Source organism: Erinaceus europaeus, chromosome 23 (genome assembly GCF_950295315.1).
Source record: "Erinaceus europaeus chromosome 23, mEriEur2.1, whole genome shotgun sequence".
Classification (NCBI taxonomy): Eukaryota; Metazoa; Chordata; class Mammalia; order Eulipotyphla; family Erinaceidae; genus Erinaceus; species Erinaceus europaeus.
In genome coordinates this window covers 9,577,129-9,604,027 of record NC_080184.1, presented here as the reverse complement: position 1 = coordinate 9,604,027, position 26,899 = coordinate 9,577,129, and the positions used below count along the sequence as shown (strand labels likewise).

Below are 26,899 nucleotides of genomic sequence, written 5' to 3'. Positions count from 1 at the left end.
AATAAAGGGGGAGTGAAGGCAGAGAGGGAGGAGGTGGAATGCCATCTTTCTGCACAGAAGGGACACAGAGGGTCCTGCCACTTGAAATGCGCGGGCAGCAGAGGGGCGACCACTGAAAGAGCCGCTCGAATGCTGGTTTGGAACACAGAGTGAAGGGAGAGGCCGCCATGCCAAGGCACCCACATGGGGCGGGGGGGAGATTCGGGGTGCGGGGCTGGGGCGCAGCGGTCTCTGTGGACAGGGCACCTGGTGGCGGTGCGGGGACAAAGGGGCGCAGGCACCCACAGACACTGCAGTTCGCTACCTTTCTGTGTCTTAACCTGCCTTTCCCTTTATAGACACCACCACTCCTGGTGCCACTCAGGGTCCTGAGCTCCAGGTCTGTGCAGCTCAGAGCCTCATAGGGTGCTTCAGCCCTTTTGGGTCCTGGGACCTCAAGCTTAGGAGTCCAACACTTTATCTTCTGTGCCACCTCCAATACCACAAAGACATTTAATTCTCACACAGCAGTCCTGAGTTTTGAGGGCTTTGATGCAGGCAGGTGTTTTTGGCAAATCCAACTCCAAGCCACAGGTGGGTCGTCCTTCGGTATGCGCAGAGAATCTTTCCCCAGAGCTGCCCAGGTCCCACTGACCCTAACCAATGGATGTTGGAATTATTGGCAGCACATATGCATACAGCTTAGCTCAGGAAGAGTACAGATCCATGTTGGCATTTTTTCTGGACTATGAGTTGGTAGAATACTCATGTTTTACAATATGAATCAACGGTGCCATTAACAATCACTGACACCTTTTTAAAAAAATATATTTATTTATTTATTCCCTTTTGTTGCCCTTGTTGTAGTTATTATTGTTGTTGTCGTTGTTGGATAGGACAGAGAGAAATGGAGAGAGGAGAGGAAGACAGAGAGGAGGAGAGAAAGATAGACACCTGCAGACCTGCTTCACCGCCTGGGGAGCCGGGGTTTGAACCGGGATCCTTATGCTGGTCCTTGTGCTTTGCACCACCTGCGCTTAACCCGCTGCGCTACAGCCCGACTCCCGATCACTGACACCTTAACAGAAAGATTGATGCTCTGTTTTTCTGTTAAGCCTTCTTCCTTCTCATGTCATGAAACTATAGATAAATGCTGATGTTTTTGTGAATGTTTTTCACTGTAGTTAGGCATTTTGATAATAAATATTTGAGCTATGATTCAAGTGTGAGTTCTGATGGTGTTCATTTCACTACTGGTTTCACTGCTCCATGTTTTCACAGGAATGTGCTGTCTCAGGATTTGAAGATTTCCCCAGCAGTCCCCAAGCTATTGGTTTTCTCAAGCATGTTGGAACTGCAGTTCTATCCTTACCACAGCACTGTAACAAATTCCTTCTATACTTTTTGTGTGTTTGTGTTTTCAGTAGCTCTGACATAAAGCCCAGAAATATTTTTTCTCTCTCATCAAAACCTCTCAGTTTTAGCAAAGTTATTACATTTAAGGAATCACACAACACTGCCTTAGGCCATCTCAGCATTCTTCTCTTCTACCTCTATACCCCTGTTAATGTCAATTGTATTTTATGTATTTATTTTCTTTATTTCCTACAAGAGCTCTGTCACCTCTGGCTGATGATTGGTGAAGAGGACTGAACCTAGGACTCTTGTGTCCCAGGCATGAGAGTCTCTTTGCATAGCCATAGTGTTATCTCCCCACCTCTTTACCTCACTTTTTAGTTAATATCCAGCTGAACCAACTCATGAATATGGGAATTTTTGCCTTGATATTAATGCAAATAATATTTATAAAATGTTCCGTAGCCGTTGAATTCTGGTAACTTTTACCCTCCCTGAACATGGAAATAAAGAAAATGTAGTTTTGCCAACCGCCATCAATAATTATTAAATATATGCTTTCCCCTATTGTTATTGTATTTATTTTCTTCTCATCAAGGCTTCACTTATTGGCACATTCCACCTCAATAAACACAGATTTAATTATTCCTATAGAGTGTCAGTACTTTTTAATCTTTTTTATTTTTTTAATAATCAGTAATTTATTAATTTATTTTTACCAGAGCACTGATCAGCTATAGTTTATAGTGGTGTGTGGGATTGAGCATGAGGCTTCAAGGCCTCAGACATGCCAGTTTGTTTGCATAACCATATTGCTATCTACTACTACTTCATCTTTTTTATTATAGTTGTAGTTATTATTGATGTTGTCATTGTTGGATAGGATAGAGAGAAATGGAGAGAGGGGGAAAGAAATACAGACACTTGCAGACCTGCTTAATGTCTGTGAAGCAACTCCCCTGCAGATAGGGAGCTGGGAGCTCGAACCGCAATCCTTATTCCAGTCTTTGCACTTTGTGCCACATGTGCTCAACCTGCTGTGCTACCACCTGATTCCCCCTTACTTCATCTTTTCTATCTAATGATTCTGAGAAGTACTGCCAATAATATGATAAATGTAAGTTCATTCTTGTCATGATAATAGCTGCAGTGGGTGAGTGAGGGTGCTAATCACTGGAACAGCTACCTGGAGGTTTTGGGATCAGGCCAAAGTATGGGATACTTAGGGCACTCAGGATGCCTGGGACTGAGATGATGGTTACCTGGGAACTATAAACAAGTTTCAGATCATAGATAGTAACTATCAATGCATTTTACAATTTCCTCTAGCAAAATTAGTGTATTCACTTTTTTTTGGGCATTTCAGGTATAAAATTTTGTCTAAGAGGTTGAATGTTAGGTTTTCAAGGAAAAACACCAAGAATGAAATGTCTCTACAAATTAAAGATAAATCATGCAAATAAATTCACAGCAAGCACAAGCATTGAATTCTTGGTTTAGGGGAGAGGAGAGCCTAAAGTGATGGTGATAGACAGGTCCAGTTAGAAGGGAAATAAGCCCCCACAGAAAAGTGAACAATTCTGAATAGTCATAGGCTGGGTCTCTGGTTGTGTGGGTGACTTTGAGTTTCCATGATGAGTTCTAGAATCTTCTTGTGATTTCCTGTCGGGTAATAGTGAGCAGAGAAGCTGGAATTACACCTGAAGGGCTCATTCCAGGTGGATGGAGACTCAGGACAGGGACTCAGGATTCTCCAGAGCCCCTGAGAGGGGTTGAGAAGGAGGGTGCATGTGTAGAGAGTAGAGGAGAATTGGAGGGCTCATTCTGGATTAGGAATTTGCTGGTCTTGAGGTGAGACTCTGTGGAGCATTTGTGGTTACCAGAGGGTCGTGGATGAAGGCATAGGTCTGAGTACTGAGATTGGAGGTAGGTCCTGAAGGTGTGTAGGCAGGCTGTCATGGATTCCTGAAGAGCACAAGGAGACATTGATAGAGGCCCTTGTGTTCCAGCTGACGGCTGCAAACTGTAAGCAGGAAGCCCTGAGTAGAAGGCAGGCAAATTTAAGAATATGAGGGCCAACTGACACGCCACTTCTTTTTCACATGTACACATGGCTCAACAGCACCCAGGAACCACATGGCCCAAAGTGTTCAGGGCTGGTCCTGTCAAAGCTCCTGAGGCCATGTTGCTCCTGTGGCTCTTGTCAGTGAAACACAGCAGGGTGTCACTAGCAGCAGCAGCAGCAGCTGGCCTGGCAGAGGAACCTGTGTGACCTTCCTGGGCTTAGGCCTAGCAGCAGGTTGATGACTCCCAGGGGCACCAGAATTCCACAGTCTGAGGCCAGGACCACCATGGAGATATGCAGGACAGTGGTTGAGGGCCTCGAATGTTTCTGCACTCTGGGCTCTTCTAGGATCCTGGTTTCTCCACACTCTTCAGTGCATCAGCACTTGTCCTGACTTGGTCCTCCAGGCTGGGTTTCCTCCCAGGGCACATTGGAGACCCCGGAGCTGTGGGGTTGTGTGGCCAATCCCTCAGGGGCTTTGGGCAGGCTTATCACTTGGTCAGATTTGTGAGTGCTGAGCTGATAGGAAGGCTGTTTGTGCTTTTGTCTGTCAATCTGTCCAGCTTCTTGGATGAATGGCTAGAGCTGCAAGTGGGACAGGGATTCTGCCCTCAGCTGGCTTACACAGCTGGAGTGCAGAAACCAGGAGCAGGCTGGGTGCTTGGTAGCGTTGGGACTTGTTCTCTGGATGCTGCTGTTTAGCTGTAAGAGTTAAAAGAACTGGCCTATAGCCTTCATATGCTTTCAAGGGTTGATTGCCTTGTCATCATCCTGACCCCACAGTAAACCCCTTCCTTTCACACCTAATTCCATCACCAATACTCAAAATGCTACCTCCCTGGAGGAGTGGAAACTCTTCATCCACATTGTGTGATGGATGCCCAGTCAAAGAAGATTAGATTGTATGCACAATAGGCCCTCAGCTGCCATAGTAATTGTGTAGTGTTGGAGGCTGCAGGCCCATGAAATTCAAAGACCCTGGGCTTGTGAGCAAAAGTCTGGCAAAGCAGGCCTTTTGTGAGCCCCTGACCTTTCTCTTGGAATGATTAGAGAAAGCTGAGAAAAAGACAAAGACATTACAGACTCCTTGGTAAAATGATAAAAACTTTGCCAACTCCCTAGAAAAAATATTTATCTGCATGTACATTCATGCCCATAACTGCATGTACTTTCACTCCTGCTGTACCTTCTTTATGCCTTGAGAAACTTACAGTTACAAGATGCATGCTGTAAGTGCTATAGAAGACTGTGAGAAAAATAAATTGAGGCGCTCAGTCATTGGACTGGGGCCCTCCCGATTCCATTTCGCTGTCTTCTTTCTTTTCTCAATCCTAGCACCCTCTCCAGGTATTACTGTTCCTGGTAGGCTGGCTCTGACCAGAGTGCAGCTGAGTGTGGATTGGGAATTGGAGATGACTGGGCCTTTTCCAATGACTAGCTGGTGAATTCGCACTGCCCGTACCCCTCCCACCCCCCGACTGTCCGTGTTGCTGCACTGTTTCTGTAGGGTGCACTCCCATGCTTCCATTCACTACACTCCAGCAAGAGTTATTCAATAATTGTTCTGGATCTGCTCCTACACCACTGACTGAAAACTCCCTATGTAATCTTCATTTGTCCAGGGAGCGCTCTCTGTGTAGTTATTGGTTTCTGTTGAGAAACATACGTTGAATGAGGGGGGAGAGGGAAAGACACTACAGCACCCACATTCCCTCTGATGTGGTGTAGAACACAGCTGAGCGCACTATGGTCAGGCTCACAAGCCAGCTGGCAACTCCATTTGTCACTACAGATGTGTCAATTGCTCCCAATTTAATATTCTACATAGTAACTTGTTGTTGTTCCTATTTCTTCTCTCAGGGAGTATAAGTTGTTTTAGTTTTAGTATTCCTGTCATCATTATATACACTGGTACCTTGACACTCTCCATCCTCAGCATGGTCTCTCCTAAGCAGAGCTGCAGCAAGGCCCCATGATGTTCTGAGGGGTAGAAAATGCCCTTCTGGGTGTCGGGCATTAGCATAGCAAGTTAAGCACAGGTGGCACAAAGCACAAGGACCGGAGTAAGGATCCCGTTCGAGTCCCCAGGTCCCCACTTGCAGGGGGGTCACTTCATAGGCAGTGAAGCAAGTCTGCAAGTGTCTTTCTCTCCCCCTGTCTTTCATTGCCTCCTCTCTCCATTTCTCTCTATCCTATCCAACAACGACAACATTAACAACAACAAAAATAACTACAACAATGAAACAGCAAGGACAACAAAAGGGAATGAATAAATAAATATAAACATTTTTAAAAAGAGAAACCTATGATCCCGGAGGTGGTGCAGTGGATAAAGCACTGAACTCTCAAGCATTAGGTTCTGGGTTCCATACTTGGCAGAACATATACCAGAGTGATGTCTGGTTTTTTTCTCTCACCCTATCTTTCTAATTAATTAATAAATAAAATATTAAAAAAAGAAAATGCCCCTCCCTGCTACCACAACAGAGCTTTCACTCTACATGGGAAATGCAGTGTGAAATCACCCTAGTCCCAGGACATTTCCACAAGGTTATAGTGCAGTGGTATGACCAAGAGTGCAATGTCCATACACAAGGGGACTAAACACTTCGTGATAGTAATCCTCTGTCAGGGTGAGATCTCTGAGATAGTGTCTGTCAATTGGATAAGCAGGAGTCACTTTGTACTCATCTCCATTGTCCCATTGCCATAGAAAGAGACAAGACCATAGTATTCCTCAGCTCAGGTATAAGGTGATGGCAGAGACTGAAGCATATTTTTGTAGAATCTTACTCATAAAAATGGTGCTCTAACTCCCTCATGTTCAGGGAATCCTTGCATGTACTTTAATTTACCACACCCACATAAATAGATTTTCTTCTATCCTCTCAATTTCTATCGCCATTCAAAGTAAAGCTAATATATATTAACATATATTAATACATTTTAAGTAATTTATAAAATTAAAAAAAAATTCAAAAACATAAATTATAAAATTTTCAGGTTTAATTTTCTTGTGAAAATGGAAAACTGGGGACTGAGTGAGGGAGCATCTCATTGAGTGCAAATTTACAGTATGTAAGGATATGGGTTCAGCTAACTGCCCACAGCAAGGGGGAAGCTTCACAAGCAGTGAATCAGTGCTGAAGGTGTCTACCACTCTCCACTTTTCTACCTTCTCAGTTTATCTATTTCATAAATAAATAAGCATTAAAAATAAAGGTGAAGGTCCAGTCAGTGGCAAATCTGGTTAAGCACATACCTTATAATGCGCAAATATCCAGGTTCAACTCCCTGGTCCCTAACTGCAAGAGGAAAGCTTCACAAGTGGTGAAGGAGGGCTGCAAGTATCTCTGTCTCTCTCCCTCTCTCTGTCTGCCCCTTGCCTCTTAATTTCGGTATCTGTCCATAAATAAAGAGAGAAAAACATAGAAAAGTAAAACAATAAAAGTGAAAATGAATTAAAACTTAAAAGCTGAAAGGAATGTGTACTCATGGAATGGCAGTCGTTGACTATGTGGGTCATAGTCTGTCTGGAGCCGCAGGGGCAGTTCGGGTCGTCTCTGGCTCCCCAGCGATGGAACATAGTGGCGCACCGGCCATGGCCTGTTCGATAGCGATTGAGGAGGGCCCAATCATAACGTGCTAGGTCAAAGCCGGGTGGACGCTCGCAGGGGTCTGTGATGAGGTGTTTGTTCTTTACCTCAGCTGACTACCAACTCTGTTTCCAAGAGTCTGGAACAGAGAAGTTCAGTGTAGGCGTAGGGGACCAGATTGGGTGACGAGACGTCAAGCGTTGGACAGGGTGGGCGAATATATCCACATATATTGGCAGGTCCGTCAAGCGTAGACGTGGGAAATGAACTTAGATGATGCCACTATTGACTAGCTATGGAAGAAGAAGAAGAAGAAGAAGAAGAAGAAGAAGAAGAAGAAGAAGAAGAAGAAGAAGAAGAAGAAGAAGAAGAAGAAGAAGAAGAAGAATTGTGAATGGCAGCATAGCATTTAATGACTCATCAATATTACTACAATAAGAACACTGCACTTTATTAACTTCAATATAATAGTCATAAAATGTTTAAATATAGCATTGTATGTCATTCTAAGATCTATGTTAAAAATACAGAAGAGGCCATGAACAAGCATTCCTAGTTATTCATAATCATTTGATCAACTTATAAGAGTGCTGCTGTGGATTGAACTCAGGACCTCATGTTTCAGATTTCAATGCTTTATCCCCTGCAGCACCTTCCAGACCACTAGGATAAACTCTATGATATTTGATAAGATGAGATGAATATATGAATATTCCCTATTATAAACATTCTGATTTTTAGTTTTTTTTTTAATTTCAAATATGCATGTGTATAAGTGTCTACCAAGTATGGATTTTTCTCATCTTGTGTAAGGTGTAAGGAATAGCTGAAGGCTTTTCTACATTCTTCACATGCGTAGGATTTCTCCTGAGTGTGAATTCTATGATGTTTCATAATATTTGAGTGCTGAATAAAAGCTTCCCCCCATTCTTCACATGTGTAAGATTTCTCCAGTTATGAATTATATGATGTTTCCAGAGGCTTGATGCATAAGTAAAGGCTGTTCCACATCCTTCCATGTGTGAGGTTTCTCTTCACATGTGTAAGGTTTCTCCCCATTATGAAGTCTTTGATGTCGAATGATGTTTAAGGAATGAGAAAAGGCTTTTCCACATTCTTCATATGTGTAAGGTTTCTCCCCAGTATGAGTTTTCTGATGTTGAATGAGGCTTGAGGACTGAGTAAAGGTTTTTCCACATTCTTCACGTGTAAGGTTTCTCCCCATTATGAATTCTATGATATTTCATGAAGTTTGAGGACTGAGTAAAGGCTTTTCCACATTCTTCATGTGTAAGGTTTCTCCCCTATATGAATTTTATGATGTATCATGAGGCTTGAAGCATGTGTAAAGGCTTTTCCACATTCTTTACATGTGTATGGTTTCTCCCCAGTATGAATTCTATGATGTTTCATGAGGCTTGAGGCATGAGTAAAGGCTTTTCCACATTCTTCACATATGTAAGGTTTCTCCCCAGTATGAATTCTATGATGTTTTATGAGGCTTGAGGACTGAGTAATGGCTTTTCCACATTCTTCACATGTGTAAGGTTTCTCCCCAGTATGAATTCTCTGACGTTGAATGAGTTTTGATGACTGATTAAAAGCTTTTCCACATTTTTCACATGTGTAAGCTTTCTCCCAAGTATGTATTCTATGATGTTTTATAAGATCTGAGTACCTTTTAAATGATTTTTTTACATTGCTTATAATTGTAAATTTTCTGACTTCTTTTGAGTTTTCTGTTGTGCAATAAGCATAGAGGAGCATGGATATATTTTGCTGCATTGTTTAAAATTGTGAAATTTCTCTTTAGTATTAATGTTCTGATTTTTAATACATTTTGAAATATTTGCAATTTTATTATATTTATTCCCTTTTGTTGTCCTTGTTTTATTGTTGTAGTTATTATTGTTGTCATTGTTGTTGGATAGGACAGAGATTTGCAGAAAGGAGGGGGAAGACAGGGAGGGAGAGAGAAAGATAGATACCTGAAGACTTGCTTCACTGCTTGTGAAGTGACTTCTCTACAGGTGGGGAGCCAGGGCTCAAAACGGGATCCATATGGGGGTCCTTACACTTTATGCCACCAGCACATAACTGCTGCACAACAGCCTGACTCCCAAGAGACAAATTTCAAATATGAATGGGAAGTAAGGAAAGCTAATTGTTATTCAAGACAATGGTGCTGAGATAAGTAAAAATTTAAAAGGCAATCTTAGTTGGAAAATATTAAAAATCATAAAACAAAGTTAGAAATGACATTTAACCAAAGGTGTGTAGACAGTAATTGTAAGGAACATTCACACCTCCCCATTCATAGTTCCAGCATTAAAAGAAGAGAACACAGATATAAATTAAATGCTCACTGACAGATGAATGGATACAGAAGTTATGGAACATATACTCAATAGACTACAATTTTCATAAAAAATGATTATATGATTATATCAGGTGGTTTCATTCATGTGGATATGTAGAACTGAAATACATGCACTTGAAAATAAAACATAGTGAACACATTTCTAAGATTTGGGCTTTTAATAAAAATGATTAGATTGTGTCCTTTTGGACTAAATATAAAGGATTTAAGATAATTATATTGGCCCATAAACTAGGACAAATATATACTTGAAAGCAGTAGTTTGCAGTGAGTACCCCCCAACACTTCATCTCCACTATTCCAACCTTTGTGTCCATGACTATTCAACAATTTGTTTGGCTTTGTGTGTTAACTCTCTTTTCAGCCACCAGGTTCCAGATGCCAGCATGATGCTGACCAGACAGACTTCCCTGGACTGACGAACCTGCTAATGTGTTTTGTAGCTCTGCTTCCCCAGAGACCCACATTAGGAGAATAACCCATCAATATCAAGTAAGATTCATCCCTGGGAAACAAGGATGATTCAACACTTGCAACTCAGTTAATGTAACCTACCATATCAACAAAAAGATAAAACTCATATGATTTTTATCAATTATGCAGGAAAAAGCCAATTCCATCAGGGCCCATAAAGAGAAGAGGAATAAAGAAAAACATTCAGAAGTAGTAATAGGTGTAGGTGTGACTTAAAAAGAAAAAGAAGGGGAGTCAGGCTGTAGCGCAGTGAGTTAAGCGCAGGTGGCGCAAAGCACAAGGACCGGCATAAGGATCCCGGTTCGAACCCCGGCTCCCCACCTGCAGGGGAGTCGCTTCACAGGCGGTGAAGCAGGTCTGCAGGTGTCTATCTTTCTCTCCTCCTGTCTTCCCCTCCTCTCTCCATTTCTCTCTGTCCTATCCAACAACGACAACAACAATAATAACTACAACAATAAAACAAGGGCAACAAAAGGGAATAAATAAATAAAATAAATATTTAAAAAAAAAAAAAGGAAGGCAGGACCATAGCTACAATAGGTAAAATTACAGATAAAAAGTAGAGGATAGAGAGAGGCAGACTGGGAGTATGGACCGACCAGTCAACGCCCATGTTCAGCGGGGAAGCAATTACAGAAGCCAGACCTTCTACCTTCTGCAACCCTCAACGACCCTGGGTCCATGCTCCCAGAGGGCTAGAGAATGGGAAAGCTATCATGGGAGGGGGTGGGCTATGGGGATTGGGTGGTGGGAATTGTGTGGAGTTGTACCCCTCCTACCTTATGTTTTTGTTCATTAATCCTTTCTTAAATAAAAAATTTTTTAAAAAAGTAGAGGATAGATCAGAAATGTAAATAAATTATATAGATAGATGGTAGATGATAGATAGTTAATAGGTAGATAGTTTTAATAATGAGTGAACCTTTATCTGTGACCTTGGGAGAACCACTGCAGTTTTCGGTGGAGGGAGTGAAGACACAGAATTGTGGTGGTGGGAATGGTATGGAATTTTACCCCTGTTATTTTGTCATTTTGTAAATTACTAATAAAAAACAAAAAAGAAAAACAAGGTCTCTGTTGGATGAGTATAATGGAGACACAGCATAGAGGTTTATGGGATTCAGAGTCTCATAAATACCCAGGACTGAGGGCACAGAAGTGAAAGCTTGGAGTTGGCAGTAGCACAGTGGGATAAGTGCACTTGGCACAAAGCTCAAGGAGTGGCAGAAGGATCCTGGCTGGAGACCACTTCTCCACACCTGCATGGGAGTCGATTCATAGGCAGTGAAGCAAGCGCTGCAGGTGTCTATCTTTCTCTCCCCTCTCTATCTTCCCCTCCTCTCTCCTTTTCTCTCTGTCCTGTTCAACAACAATGACAACAGTAATAGTAACAATAACACCCATAAAAAAACAAGGGCAACAAAGGGAAAAATGGCCTCCAGGAGCAGTGGATTCGTAGTGCAGGCATTAGGAATAATCCTGCAATCCAGCAATAACCCTGGAGGCAAAAAAAAAAGTGAAAGCTTTTGCTTTCCTCATAATAAAACAAAAAGAAAAAAAGAAGAGAACTATATTCAGATAAAATGTGAGACTTTCCACTTGGACTGGAGCTGGTGAATTGCACAAAAGTAAAAGTCTCTGGGATAGGGGAAGGGTTCAGGTCCTGAAACATGATGGCAGAGGACCTAGTGGTGTGGAATTGTTATATGGAAAACTGGGAAATGTTACACATGTACGGACTATTGTATATTTTATTTCTTTATTGGGGGATTAATGTTTTATCAAATTATTGTATTTTACTGTTGACTATAAACCATTAATCCTCCAATGAAGAAATTTTAAAAAGTAAATGTGATGCTTTCCATAGTTGCCTCAGTGAATCTGCCCAAATTCTTTTAAGTATCCGGAAAAGTATTAACTTGATGGGTAATCACTAAAGAGTTGTGTCAAGTGAGCAAAGCTACATCATCTGTCAGGGTCCAATGTGAAGCCATGTGCCTGTGTCAGATGAGCATGCCCTACATGTTGGGTAATCTTAGCATAAATCAATGAGCAGATGTTCAATAAAATCTATTAATTAACATCACTCTGCACAAATTATAAAATTACATTTCTTTTTAAAAATATTTCTTAAAATATTTATTTATTTATTTATTTATTCCCTTTTGTTGCCCTTGTTTTTTTTCTATAGGGCATATGAACACGTGTCCATAAATGAGGGCAAAACATATCCGTGAAGTCAAATTGCACAATAGTCTGCAGTGAGTCAATAAATGAAGCAAGCAAGTAGAAAGACCAAAAAAGACAACATAAAGTGCCTAATGAAAGTTTCTATTTAGACCTAGATACCCTCCTCACCGCCTTCCTACTACACTTCCCTCAGTCACTCCAAAGCTAACTTTATTAAAAAGCAAGGACTGCAAAAGCTGAATACGGGCAAGAGACTGGCAAACGTGAATGATGACTCTTTAGTTACTGTCGGGCCACCCCATCAGCTGGGGCCCTAGCTGTGGAGGCCTGAGATTCCCACACAGACTTGATGGGCCGAGACCTCAAATAAATAATTTTTTAAATAAACAGTTTAAAAAAATATAACGAGAGAGAGAGAGAGAGAACGAGGTTGGATGAGAAAGAGGGAAACTTCCTTGGTGTGAGGTATGTGGGTCTATAGTGTCACAGAGGAAGCATGCACAGTCAGCTTTCGGCCTCTACTCTGCTCCTAGGGACATACTCAAGGCCCGGACACGTGCAGAAATGTGAACCTCAATATCAACCACGAGGCCTTCCCTTCGATCTCCCCCTTGCCTTCCCAATTTCACACTGTCTCTACCCAGTAATAAGTAATTTTAACAAATAGAGTTAGACAAGGGTAGATCGCATCATGACTATATAAACAGACTCTCATGCTTGAGGTTACAAACTCCCAGGTTCAATCCCCAGCACCACCACAAAGCACAGCTGAGTCGCGCTCTAGTAAAAAAATAATAATAATAAGTAAAAAGAAAGAAAAAGAAAAAGACCCAAATAGATCTATGAACATATTGAAATGTCTCTTGTCACCTGCCAGTGAGGCAGGAGACAACACTGGAAGGCACAGAGCTGGTGAAGCTTCGAGAAAGAACAGGCAGGCAAAGGAACCAACCAGGTGTGCAGGAACCAACAAGGACATAGGATGAGGCCTAGTGGTTGATAATGAAGTTCACATTTTGGGACACTGAAAAGGGAGAGGTAGATGATGCCGGTGGTGTGGGGGCAGAAGATGCAGACTAGGGAGAAGGAGATGATGCAGACAGTAAGAAGGCTGAGGATGCAGCAGAAGAGAAGGAGATGATGGAGTGGTGGGGTGGCAGAAGATGCAGAAGAAACAGAAGGAGATGATGGAGATGGCAGAGAGTGAGAAGATGCAGTGGAGGGAGGAGAAGAAGGTGACGGAGATGGCAGGGATGGAGAAGATGCAGAATAGGGAGAACTGCATCATCTCACTCTCCGCCATCCCCATCATCACCTTCTCCCTCTTCTGCATCCTCTCACGCCCCGCCATCTCCATCATCTCCTTCTCCCTCTTCGGCATCTTCTCACACTCCGCCATCTTTATCACCACCTTCTCCCCTTCAACATCTTCTCAACCACCGCCATCTCCATCATCACCATCTCTCTCTTCTGCATCCTCTCAAACTCCACCATCTCCATCATCTCCTTCTCCTTATTCTGCATCTTCTCACTCTCCGCCATCTCCATCATCTCCTTCTCCCTCTTCTGCATCTTCTCACTCACCACCATCTCCATCATCTCCTTCTTCTTCTTCTACATCATCTCACTCTCCACCATCTCCGTCATCTCCTTCGCCCTCTTCTGCATCTTCTCACTCTCCACCATCTCCATCATCTCCTGCTACTTCCTCTGCATCTTCTCACTCTCCGCCATCCCCATCATCTCCTTCCCGCTCTTCTGCATCTTCTCACTCTCCGCCATCTCCATCATCTCCTTCCCGCTCTTCTGCATCTTCTCACTCTCCGCCATCTCCATCATCTCCTTCGCCCTCTTCTGCATCTTCTCACTCTCCACCATCTCCATCATCTCCTGCTACTTCCTCTGCATCTTCTCACTCTCCGCCATCCCCATCATCTCCTTCCCGCTCTTCTGCATCTTCTCACTCTCCGCCATCTCCATCATCTCCTTCGCCCTCTTCTGCATCACCTCACTCTCCGTCATCTGCATCATCTCCTGCTGCTTCCTCTGCATCATCTCACTCTCCACCATCTCCATCATCTCCTTCGCCCTCTTCTGCATGTTCTCACTCTCCACTATCTCCATCATCTCCTGCTGCTTCCTCTGCTTCTTCTCACTCTCCACCATCTCCATCATCTCCTTCGCCCTCTTCTGCATCTTCTCACTCTCCGTCATCTCCATCACCTTCTCCAATTTCTGGAACTTCCACCTTCCGCCATCTTCATCATCTCCTGCTCCCTCTGCTTCATCTTCTCAGTCTCCCCCATCTCCATCATCTTCTTTTCTCTCTCTGGATCTCATGCCTCCCCACTGTCTCCATCATCTCCCTCTCCCTCTTCTGAGTCTTCTGCATCACCGCTTTCAACATCACGCCATGACTGTCGGCATCTCCGTTTTGCAGGTTGCTAGTAGTGTTATTTTAGCTATCTTCCAAAGGACATCTAACGACACTAGTTTTTATGCTAACCTTTTATATGCAGGTGGCCCCAATGATTGTCAGGGAGATAATGTCATGCCTGGATAACTATCCAGAAAGCTGGATCAGGGAAGCTTTTACCTCCCGAATATGGGAAAGCTGTGTATATATTGTTGATGTAGACCCCATCAATTTGTCCTGGTGCCCATATTCACCTGTGGAGCCTGTGAGACCATTGCATCCCTTTAGGTCTGAGCTCACATCCTGTGGTCATCAGTAGGAACGTTCCAAGACGCCCCATATCAGGACCTATCTTCCGCAGGTGTAGCATAGAGTATGTTGTCCAACTCCCTTCAGAGGATGGAACATGCTCTACAACTGTTGATCCTCATTGAGGGCAAGGTCCTATGTGGGCTCACCATGGTGTCTATTGTGTTGTTCCTTATGGAGATGACCAGTGACAGGTCCCATGAGATAGGGCATAGGAACACGTGTCCATAAATGAGGGCAAATCATATCCGTGAAGTCAAATTGCACAACAGTCTGCAGTGAGTCTATAAATGAAGCAAGCAAGTAGAAAGACCTAAAAAGACAACATAAAGTGCCTAATGAAAGTTTCCACTCAGACCTAGATACCCTCCTCACCACCTTCCTACTACACTTCCCTCAGTCACTCCAAAGCTAACTTTATTAAAAAGCAAGGACTGCAAAAGCTGAATACGGGCAAGAGACTGGCAAACATGAATGATGACTCTTTAGTTACTGTCGGGCCACCCCATCAGCTGGGGCCCTAGCTGTGGAGGCCTGAGATTCCCACACAGACTTGATGAGCCGAGACCTCAAATAAATAATTTTTTAAATGAACAGTTTAACAAATATAATGAGAGATAGAGAGAAACAGAGAGAGAGAATGAGGTTGGATGAGAAAGAGGGAAATGTTGCCCTTTTTTATAGCTTATATTTCTTTTTCTTTTCTTTCTTTCTTTTTTATTTTATTTGAGAAAGGATTAACAAACCATAGGGTAGGAGGAGGGGTACAACTCCACACAATTCCCACCACCCAATCTCCATATCCCACCCCCTCCCCTGATTAAAGCTTATATTTCTCACACTATTTCTAAGCTCTAAAAGTGTACTTATACTGAAAATTAGTTCTTAGTCATAGTTTGAGAGTTATTTTTGGTAATTATTCTTCTCGCTCAAGTATTCTGAGATATTCTTCTCAGTAAGGCATTCCTCACTATATTTTTCTTTTCTTTTTCTTTTCATTTTTTTCTTTGTGTCTGCCATTAACAGGTATTCAACAATCTGGATATTTGTTGTTGTTGTTCAGATACAGAGAAAGGAAAACCATATCACTGAAACTTATTCCAGTGCAGTGAAGCCCAGGCTCAAACCTGTGGTGCACACAAATCAGTGGCATATCCATGTAAGCTGTTGTGCCAAACCTAGGTGTCTGGTGTGTGTGTGAGTGTGTGTGTGTGTGTGTGTGTGTCTGTGTGTGTGTGTGTGTGTGTGTGTGTGTGTGTTAGCCAGAACTTTTGCTAAGCTCTGATTGTTGTTGGGACTGAAGATTGAAGCTGGGACTTGGAAACTTCAGATACTATTATTTTTGAGTAATTATGCTTCCTCTCCAGCCTCATGTGTGTGTTCTTTATCCTTTGTTCAGAGCTGGACTATACCACAGAAAACCTAAAGTTTTTGGTTTTTTTTAAATGTTTTATTTATTTTCCCTTTTGTTGACCTTGTTTTTTATTGTTGTTGTAGTTTTTATTGTTGATTTGTTATGTCAAACTGGACAGGACAGAGAGAAATGGAGAGAGGAGGGGAAGACAGAGGGGGGAGAGAAAGATAGATACCTGCAGACCTGCTTTACCACCTATGAAGCTACTTACCCTGCAGGTAGGGAGCCAGGGGCTCCAACCGGGACCCTTTTGCCAGTCCTTGTGCTTTACAATATGTGTGCTTAACCCACTGTGCTGCTGCCTGACTCCTGGAAACCTAAAGTTTTAATCCATTTCTCTCTAAACTAGTTATTGACACCTATCCTATTAGAAGTGCTAGAAAATCACACACTTCTGGACTAATCTGTCACAAGGGAGGATATTTATAGTTGAAGGTCACATGTCATAATAAAAATTGTTCTGACAGGTAGACTGTCTGGTATCAAAGCTGGAGAGAGAAATTTACAGAATATCATGAAGTATTCTGAACGGATGGCCATGTTCAGAAAATGAAAAATGGAGAATGAGCAGGAATCAAAGGCTCCTTGCAGGAACAGCGGGAAACAGGGAAGGTCCTTTGTGCAGGACCTGGATTCATGGGGTATCAGAAGGAAAAATAAACACAGCCCCATCAAGAATGCAAATTTATCTGAGAGCATGCTATGTCCTTCTCTGGTTCTCCTGCTCAGCCTTTAGCTAAAGGAAGATGATCTTGAAGAATCACAGCTGCCTTTTCAGAATATTCTTCAGAGAGGCAAGAACAGCCCTTCCTTGCCCCACCACACCCACAGTCAGGGGACCTGGTATTGCTGCAGTCACTCTCTCCTGTTCTTAGTGTTAGCAGAATCAGGGATAATGCCTCCTCCAAGGAGACCAACCAAATATCTCCTTTGTATTCAGGAGCTTCCCCTCTACTGACACCCACAAATCCTCTATAACTGGGACTAATGACTTCAGGACTCTATAAGACTCTCCACAGAGCATATGCTGTCACCTCTCAACTGACCAATACTATGTCTCCACCCTGGTGAATTACCCAGAAGCCTCATTTCTACCTAGGATCACCTAGAGCCACTTGGAGACATTATTGTCAACAGCTGTGTTTCCCTAGCCCCACATTCTGTGAGGTCACAGGTGATGTCACTCATTCACTTCACTCTAGGGCCTTTCTCCAATGCCTGGGCGCTGACTTATCTCATTCTGTGTCCAGATTTATTTGTACTAGAGCTGTTACTGGATTTTGCAGTTCTCACCAGGATTAGTGCCAAATATTACTGATCAGTTGGTTTAGCCAAATCTTTTGATTCAGTTAGTATATGGTGTTTACTAAGAATAAGAGGCATGTTACTTCCTCTAGTGTTTTCTTACTCAGTTACATTTGTAATAATGGAAAATGTACTGAAAATTGGATAATATGCTAACCAGCATTTAGCAACAAAAGGGCCATTATTTCTAGGAAAAATAAGTAAATTTAAAAATATTTACTAGAACACCTCTAGTCACTGTGAAAGTTTTTCATATTTGTAGCTCATGTAACACAGCTGGATTCTTACTTCTGGACTTAAACATTCAATCTGAGTTAAATTGTTTACTGATGTAGAGAAGCAGAGAAAGAAAATAAATTTCCACTTTTAGGAAACTGCAAAGGACAGGGGTGACTTATAGTATTTTCAGATAACTGTGAGAATTTGATAATATGTGAAAACATAGCAAAAGATCAAGATGCAAAATGAAGAACTAAGTTAATGGAATTTCCTGTTTACTTGAATCCACTCCATAGTCAGCACTGTGAACATCTCTTCCATCCTATGTGCTGCTCACAATGTAGCTGATGCTTCACAATGTTGACACCGTTTTATTGTTGATACATTTCATTGTGCTCTTCAGGAATCCATGACAGCCTGCTGACACAGCAGAGAGTTACCATATACAGCCAAACAAGTTGTTGAGTAATCATGAACCTAAAGGTTGGAATTGTGCAGATGAAGATTTGGGGGGTCTCCATTTTGTAGATAGCTAGTAGGCATATTTTAGTTATATTCCAAAGGGCCTGTGGCTATAGTAGTTATTTTTCCCTGAGCCTGAAATCTGATATGCAGGTGGAACCAAGTTATTGTCTGGGGAGATGATGCCATGGATAGAAAAAGGACCAGAAAACTGGATTAGGGAAGAGAGTAGCTGCCAAATATGGGAAAGGTGTATGAATATTGTTGACTGTAAACCCCATTGTTTTGATGTGATCTGGTGCCCATATTCAGCTTAGGAGCCTATGTGACCCCTGCATCTCTGTAGATCTGAGTTCACATCTGTGGTCATGAGTAGGAGTGTTCCAAGCTGCCCCAATATCAGGACCCATCTTCCTCAGGTGTAGTATAGAGTATGTTGTCCAGCTGTCCAGCCTCCCTTCAGAGGATGGAACATTCTCTCCTGTTGTTGATCCACGTTTAGGGCAATATCCTATGGGGGCACACAAAGTGGTCTATTGTGTTGTTCCTGATAGAGGCGACCAGTAACAATGGAGAGAAGGATTTATTTGAGGTCTAGGCCCATCATGTCTGTTTGGGAATCTCAAGACTTCCAGAATAGGGCCCCAGCTGATGGGGTGGCCTCATAGTGACTAAAAAGTCATCATTAAAGTATGCCAGTCTCTTGCCATTATTCAGCTTTTTCAGTCCTTGCTTTGATAAGGATATCTTGGGAGTGAGGGAAGTATAATAGGAAATAGGTGAGGACAGTATCTAAGTCTGAGTAGACACTATTTCATTATGAACTTCATACTGACATGCTGCAGACTATTGTGTACTTTTGTCCTAATTTATGGATACATGTGAACATATGCCCTATCTCATAAGACCTGGTCTATATCTAGGTTTTGGGACTTATTTAGGAAGTGAACCACCTGGAATATAATTAGAGAATCCTATGAAAGGAAAGGTCTCACCTGAGTAATGAAGGTGAAGGGTTGACATTCCATGCCTGACATCTCTGGACACAGTCTGAAGTGAAGCATACTGAGGTGGTCCTCACTGCATTTTATTAGGTTGGTATCAGCAGATGCAATATCATTTGGTATGAACTGAGAGAAGCATACAGGAAAGTGAGCCCCACTATAGAGGTTCCAGGACTGGGGAAATATAGGCTCTATAGTGGGAGAGGAAGGGTCTTGTTGTCTTAGGGCTTAAGAAAGCAATAGATAGTTATTGCTATAATTACATTATTTGGCAATTGGGTTAACTTTGAAAAATCTCTATTATAATTTGCTGTATCACACATAAAATCACCATAATTTATGTTGTTTGACATTATTTGTATATATCTATGCCACCAGTTGCTTCTGTTCTCCCTGGTCTAAGCTTTTAAGAGAGTCAACATATCAAAGACTTAGCCTATGGTCTGTGCATTAAAAAGTTTGGCACATTCAATCAATTTTTCCCTCTCATACTAATTAAATAGTGATTTATATGACTACAAATTAATAGGAGTGTACATAAACACCATTACCACCTTTTTCCCCCCAACAAATCTGTGCTCAGAAAGAGGCTTGAACCCTTTTTAATACCTACTAACATGTGCACTCCACCAAGTATGCCACAGAAGGGTCCCCTGTCCCATTATTAAATTCAGACCCTAAGTTCTTTTTTTAATTATTTTTTAAATTTTTGTCTTTATTTATTAGAGACAGCTAGAAATAAAGAGGGACGGGGTGATAGAGAGAGACAGAGAGACACCTGCAGCACTTCTTCACCATTCACAAAACTTTCCCCCTGCAGGTGAGGACTGGAGGCTTGAACCTGGGTCCTTGTGCATTGTAATATGTGCGCTCAACCAGGTGTACCACCACCTGGCCCCCCAGACCCTAAATTATACTTCAATGCACAACTAAAAAAAAGTAGTAGAAATTATATTTTAAATTGGGAAGTCAATATTTATTCCTTTAAACATCAAAAATGACCACTAATATAGATTGGTTTGCAGATCACCTCAAAATGAGAACTTGGGTTGTGAGGCTACATCATGAAATTTCAATTCTATTATCAGTAACCAGTCTGTGAAATATCAGTTCAATGCAGTTGTGTGACATAATATCATAAACAGAAGAAGCAATCAGGAAACATCACACCACACACTGGGGGAAACTAACTGTATAGTGAGCAGGGAATTCTGTAGAGCTGTGCTCACCCAAAGAGACCAGTTTTGTGCAGTTCGCTAACATCACATCCCTTTACAGATCCTGCTGAGTCTGGTCCAGGCATTCCCACTCCTCCTGGGAGAATTCTATGAATACATCCCAGAAAGTTAATGCCTCCTGAAATTAAAAAAAAACAGAAAACAACTTTATGGTTTTAGGCAGAGGTCACAGCAACAGGAAGAGATAATTAAATACTGCTTTGTATGTTTCAGAATCTTCAGAATTATCTGATTTGATACATTTCATATATTTTAGTACACATACAGACTACCTTGTGATACAAGAACCAGTAAAAGGTGGCACTTTCTTGGAAGATAAATTATTAAACCAAAGCACCAGTACATGTCACATTAGCAGTTATGTTAAGAAATTAAGCTTAGATGATGCCACAAGGGTTCTGAGCAGGGATGCATTTCCACATTAATATTTAGCTCACTTTTAATATTTTGTGCCATTGCTTCTACCTGATGGGCTCACAACTGAAGAGGAAAAAAGAAAGTTAAAAGTGAAACACAGAACAGAAGTACATATAGAAAGTATATGTTCCACAGGAATGTATTTGCTCTAAGTGACAACATTTGTATTCATTTATTAATCTACTCACAAATGTATAAAACTATGTAAGCAGTGAAAATAATTATATTCTTCCTCTTGCATGAGATAAATCTATGAGTCACCAACAAATGACTAGTTTGGCAAGTCTTACTTTACATAAAATAGAATACATTTTGAGAAGAGACACAATATACAGAAACAAACATAACAGAAAGGTGCTTGTTAAATCAGTTTTTGGGATTAGAATATTTCAAAAACAGCATAAGATGAAAATTGAATATATCACATGTTTACAGTTCATGGGATATACAGATGGAACACTTTGTTGTAAACAAAGAGAGCTGCACATTTTTTTTTAACTCTGAAACTTCACCACTTTGACCTTCCTTTTTTCTATAGGGACACAGAAGCAAAGAGAGTGTGTGAAAAAAGAAACAGCAAGGAGTCAGGAAGTAGTGTAGCCAGTTAAGCACACATGGTGCAAAACGAAATGACCGGCATAAGGATCCTGGTTTGAAACTCCGGCTCCCCACCTGCAGGGGAGTCACTTCAGGTGGTGAAGCAGGTCTGCAGGTGTCTACTTTCTCTCCCCCTCTCTGTCTTCTCCTCCTCTCTCCATTTCTCTGTGTCCTATTCAGGAATGACGATATAAATAACAACAATAATAAAAAACAACAAGGGCAACAAATGGGAAAATAAATAAATATATAGAGAGAACATTTTTTAAAAGAAGGACAGTACTGCAGCTTTCTCCAATGTGGTTGGAGCTGTGTGTGATCCTGGGACATATGCATGGCAAAGCACTTTCATTATCTAGAGAAGTGCATTTTCATGTCAACAAAGTTAAAGATAAACAGTCTAAAACTTATATATTTTTTCTGTGTAGGATAGATTATATTAATCTCACACACTGAAGACCAACACTATGATTTCTACTTGTAAGAACGATTTTTTTCTGGGGGTGGAGCCAAGATGGTGACTTGGAAGCAGCAGCTGGCGTGAGCTTCAACAAAGCAGCAGCTTGTGATCTGGGATTCTCTGGATAGAGCAGGATACTGGGCCATCACCAGGAGGGTGAACAAGGGGTCCTAAGGGTGACACCACTCTTGGGTTAGAAAACGGAGACCAGGGGGAAAAAAGAAAGTAAATCTTTTTATTATTTCTGAAGCTCACCCCTCCCATTCCCCCCAGAAACAGCTCCCAGGGACTGGACAGTCGATCCTAGCAGGCTTCCTGCTGAACTACTTTCTTTACCAAGATTCCTGGCTCACCAGGAGTGTCATTCCAAGCCTTTTCCTTTTTGTTTTTCTTCTCTTTCTTTCTTTTTAAGTGTCTGGAGCTCTATTTGTGTGACAAAATACCTGACCAATTAGAACCTCACCCCTGCCTGGGAAAGACTACTTGGAGATTTTTTTTTTCTTTTGATACTTCTTACAATTGGCTGTCTTTGCTCAGGCTGCCTGTAGCCAATCCAGAGTGTTCCAAGCTTCAGACTGACTTTTAGGGTTTTCACTCTATTCTATTTTATTATTACTATTATTCTATACATGTGTCCCTTTTCCCCCCTTCTTTTTCAGGTTGATCAAAATTAACTATTGTTGTTTTTTCCATTGCTAAGTGACTGACTGTCCTATCCAGTATGAGAGGAACTGGTTATTCTTTACCTCTTCCCTCCACTCTCCTTTTTCCCTTCTCCTAGCTAATAAAAAAAAACTCTTTCTTTTCACTGCCCTTTTTTTCTTGTGCTTGTCTTCTTTTCTTCCTTTCTCCTCCTTTTGCTTTCTGAATTCACTGATACATGTTTGTGAATTATTTGGGGGAAGAAATCTGACTCAGAGTGGACTCTGTGTGTGTGTGTGTGTTTCTCATCTCTACTTCCCTTTCTCCTGTTGCTATCCTTAGAATTTACAGTGGACAGTGGATTTGCATAATTGTCTATTCTTGCTTTCACCTTTTCATTTGGATTTGGTTGCTATTTTTCTTGGACTGGAGGTGTTGTTTGGCTAACTGGTATTGGTTGAACTGCAGCAGTCCTTGCTTAAGTTACTATTGTTGTACTTTCTGAGGTTGGGTGACTACATTTGTCATAAAGGTATTTAATATAATGTGGCTTGTACTCAGAACACAACAACTGAAGAATGACAGAACAGAAAAATAAAAAATACATCAATAAAAATGGTTAAATCAAGAGCAAATAAAACTGCTACCACAAAGAATTAATATAGTAGCCAAGAAAAAAACAAAAAATCAGTCAGAAGTAACCACAGATAAGAAAAGAATACAAGCAATAATAACCCTAATAATCACAGAAATGAAGATAACTATGGAGGAAAGAGCTATCAGAATTAGAGAGACAACAGATGAGACCCTCAAGGAAAACACAAGCTACCTTGAGGTGATTAAAGAACAGACAGCTGAAATAGCTTAACTAAAAGGTCAATTAGCAGAGCAAGCTAATGCTATAACTGAACAAAGAAGCTGAGGGAAGGGAAAGTAAGCTAACAGAAGCAGAAAATAGAATTAGCCATACAGAGGATGAGCTAGAGAAAACAAAGAAAGAGGTAAAAGAGCTCAAAAGGAGATTGAGAGACACTGAAAACAACAACAGAGATATATGGGATGGTCTCAAAAGAAGTAACATTCATATAATTGGCCTGCCAGAGGAAGAAAGAGAGGAAGGGGAAGTAAATGTTTAGAGGAAATAATAGAAGTAAACTTCCCAGACCTAAACAACAGAAAGGAAATTAAAATTCAAGAGGCCCAGAGAGTCCCAAACAGAATCAACCCAGACTTGAAGACACCAAGACACATCATAATTACAATGAAAAGAAGGATAAAGAAAGAATCCTATAGGCTTCAAGAGAAAAAACAAAAGTCACATACAGGGGAAACCCATAAGATTATTAAGACTTCTCCACTCAAACTCTAAAAGCCAGAAAAGAATGGCAAGATATCTATCAAGCCCTGAATGAAAAAGGGTTTCAACCAAGGATAATATATCCTGCTAGACTTTCATTCAGACTAGATGGAGGGATCAAAACCTTCTTAGACAGACAACAGTTAAAGGAGGCAACCATCACCAAGCCTGCCCTGAAAGAGGTTCTAAAAGACCTCTTATATACAAGAACATCACCATAATACTTGTCATATATCAGAGCAAATTAAAAAATCGTTGAACAATGGCACTACAATATATTAAGTCCATAATATCAATAAATGTCAGTAGCTTAAATTCACCTATTCAAAGGCACAGAGTGGAAGAATGGATCAAGAAACACAACCCAACCATATGCTGCTTGCAAGAATCTCATCTGACCCAACAAGACAAACATAGACTTAAAGTGAAGGAATGGAAAACTATCATATAGGCTAATGGATTACAAAAAAAGGCAGGAACACCATTCTCATCTCTGACATAATGGACTTTAAGTTAAATAAAGTAATAAAAAATAGGCAATGCTATTACATAATGATTAGAGGATCAATCAACCAAGAAGATTTAACAATTATTAACATATATGCTCCAAATGAGGGACCATCTAAATACATCAAACACCTACTGAAAGAACTGCTTGGCTAGCATGGGGGTGCCTCTTCTTGGGCACGTACTCTCTGGGTTGGAGAGAACACGACCAGAGCCAGCCTAGGCTACTACTCACTCAGCAACGTGAGAGAGATGACCCAGGAACACAGATAATGGTGGTGAGGTGATTCGATTCTTTATTGATCAGAGAGCCAAGGCTTTTAAGAGTCAGACCTATAAGTGGCAAGTTGGAAATGGAAATGGTTAGGAAAGGGGAGAAGAAAGGCAAAAGGGGCTGGGAAAGGTAGTAACTTCCTTAGCAACTGTTGTGAGGGTTTTAACTGGTAGGATAAATAATACCTTGCAGGCAGAGAGGATCTTGAGGGTAGAAAGAAGATAGATAAAAGGAATGGAATGGGTGGGGATCTTTCAGGCAAAACAATGATTATGTAGATAATAAGGGAGCAGGCCACAGTATCAGGAATGCAGGTGCTTTGTGAGGCAGGGAGTCTGATAAGAGGAAGAAAACCTTGGGGGGTTTTGTCCCTCCTTTCTCGACCTCTCAGTACAGAGAGAGAGGCTGACAGGATGGATGTCCCCTGAAGTCAAGCCCTGCCAAGCTCAACCACATCCTCACAATTTCCCGACATCAACTACAAAAATACACCAATAGTAATACAATAATAATGGGAGACTTCAACACCCCACTCTCACACTTACACAGATCAACGAAGCAGAGAATCAACAAAGAAACAAGAGAATTAAATGAACTGATGGATAGACTAGACCTGTACATTTTCAGAGTTCTTCACCCCATAAGCTGGAATACACATTCTTTTCAAATCCACACAGCACATCCTCAAGGATATACCATATGTAGGCCACAAAGACAGTATCAACAAATTCAAGAGAATTGAAATTATCCCATTTAGCTTAGACCACAGTGAAGTAAAGCTAACATTCAACAACAAACAGAAAATTACTAAAAGTCACAGAATTTGGAAACTCAACAACATACTGCTTAAGAACACCTGGGTCAGAGAGGCAATCAAGCAAGTAATTCAAATGTTCCTGGAAACAAATGAAAATGAAGACACAACCTATCAAAATATTTGGGACACAGCTAAAGCAATATTGACAGGAAAACTCATAGCCATACAATCACATATTAGAGAATAAGAAAAAGCTCAAACAACCTTACTGGATGCCTTCAGGGCTTAGAGGAAGAGGAACAAAGGAACCCTAAAGCAACCAGGAGGACAGAAATCACTAAAATTAGAGCAGAAATAAACAAACATCAAAAATAAGAGAACCATAAAAAAGATCAATGAAGCCAAATGCTGGTTCTTTGAAAAATTAAACAAGATTGACAAGCCTCTAGCCAGACTCACTAAAAAAAAGGGAGAAGACTAAAATAAGTAGAATTGTAAACAATAGAGGAGATATTACAACTGACACCACAGAAATCCAGAAAATTATGTGAAACTTCTATGAAGAACTATATGCCACCAAGCTAGTGTATCTGGAAGAAATGGAAGAATTCCTAGAAACATATTCCAAAACTGAACCAATAAGAACTACAAAACATAAATGCACCAATCATAGACAAAGAAATCAAAACAGTTAAGAATATTCTCAACAACTAAAGTCCTAGACCAGGTGCTTCACAAATGAATTCTACAAAACCTTCAGGAAACAGCTAATTTCCTATACTTCTAAAGCTTTTCCACAGGATTGAAGAAACAGGAACAATCCCTTCCACCTTCTATGAAGCCAACATCACCCTGATAACAAGAAGATAGGAACACAACAAAAAAGTAAACTACAGGCCAATATCTCTGAACATAGATGCCACAATATTAAACAAGATCCTGGCCAACCGGATACAGCATTATATCAAAAATATTGTTCATCACGACCAAGTGGGATTTATCCCAGGAATGCAAGGCTGGTTTAACATATGTAAAACAATTAGTGTCATTCACCACATCTATAAAAGCAAAACCAAAAACCATGTGATTATGTGAATAGATGCAGAGAAAGCCTTTGACAAAATCCACCACCCATTCATGCTCAAAACAATAAAATAAATGGGAATAGATGAGAAATTCCTCAAGATAGTGGAATCCATATATAGCAAACCTACAGCTAACATCATACTCAATGAACAGAAGCTGAAAGCATTCCCCCTCAGATCAGGGACCAGACAGGGCTGTCCATTATCACCATTACTCTTCAACATAGTATTGGAAGTTATTGCCATAGCAATCAGGCAAGATAAATAAATTAAAGGAATATAGATTGGAAGGGTAGAAATCAAGCTCTCACTATTTGCAGATGATATGATAGTATACATAGAAAAACCTAAAGAATCCAGCAGAAAGCTACTGGAAGTTATTAGGCAATATAGCAA

At 41.1% G+C, this 26,899-nt stretch overlaps 2 protein-coding genes across 2 annotated transcripts in view; one reads left to right on the top strand and one right to left on the bottom strand.

The window, feature by feature from the left end:
- The window catches only part of LOC107523312 (zinc finger protein 14-like), a 517,712-nt gene that overhangs the window by 360,081 nt on the left and 130,732 nt on the right, over positions 1–26,899 (top strand). The window lies entirely within an intron of this gene.
- Positions 7,958–13,439, bottom strand: LOC132535618 (gastrula zinc finger protein XlCGF49.1-like). The gene is made up of 3 exons (XM_060182218.1): positions 13,334–13,439; positions 8,283–8,735; positions 7,958–8,202 (listed from the first exon to the last, which is right to left on the bottom strand). The coding sequence occupies exons 1-3, from the start codon at positions 13,437–13,439 to the stop codon at positions 7,958–7,960; spliced, it is 804 nt and encodes a 267-aa protein (XP_060038201.1).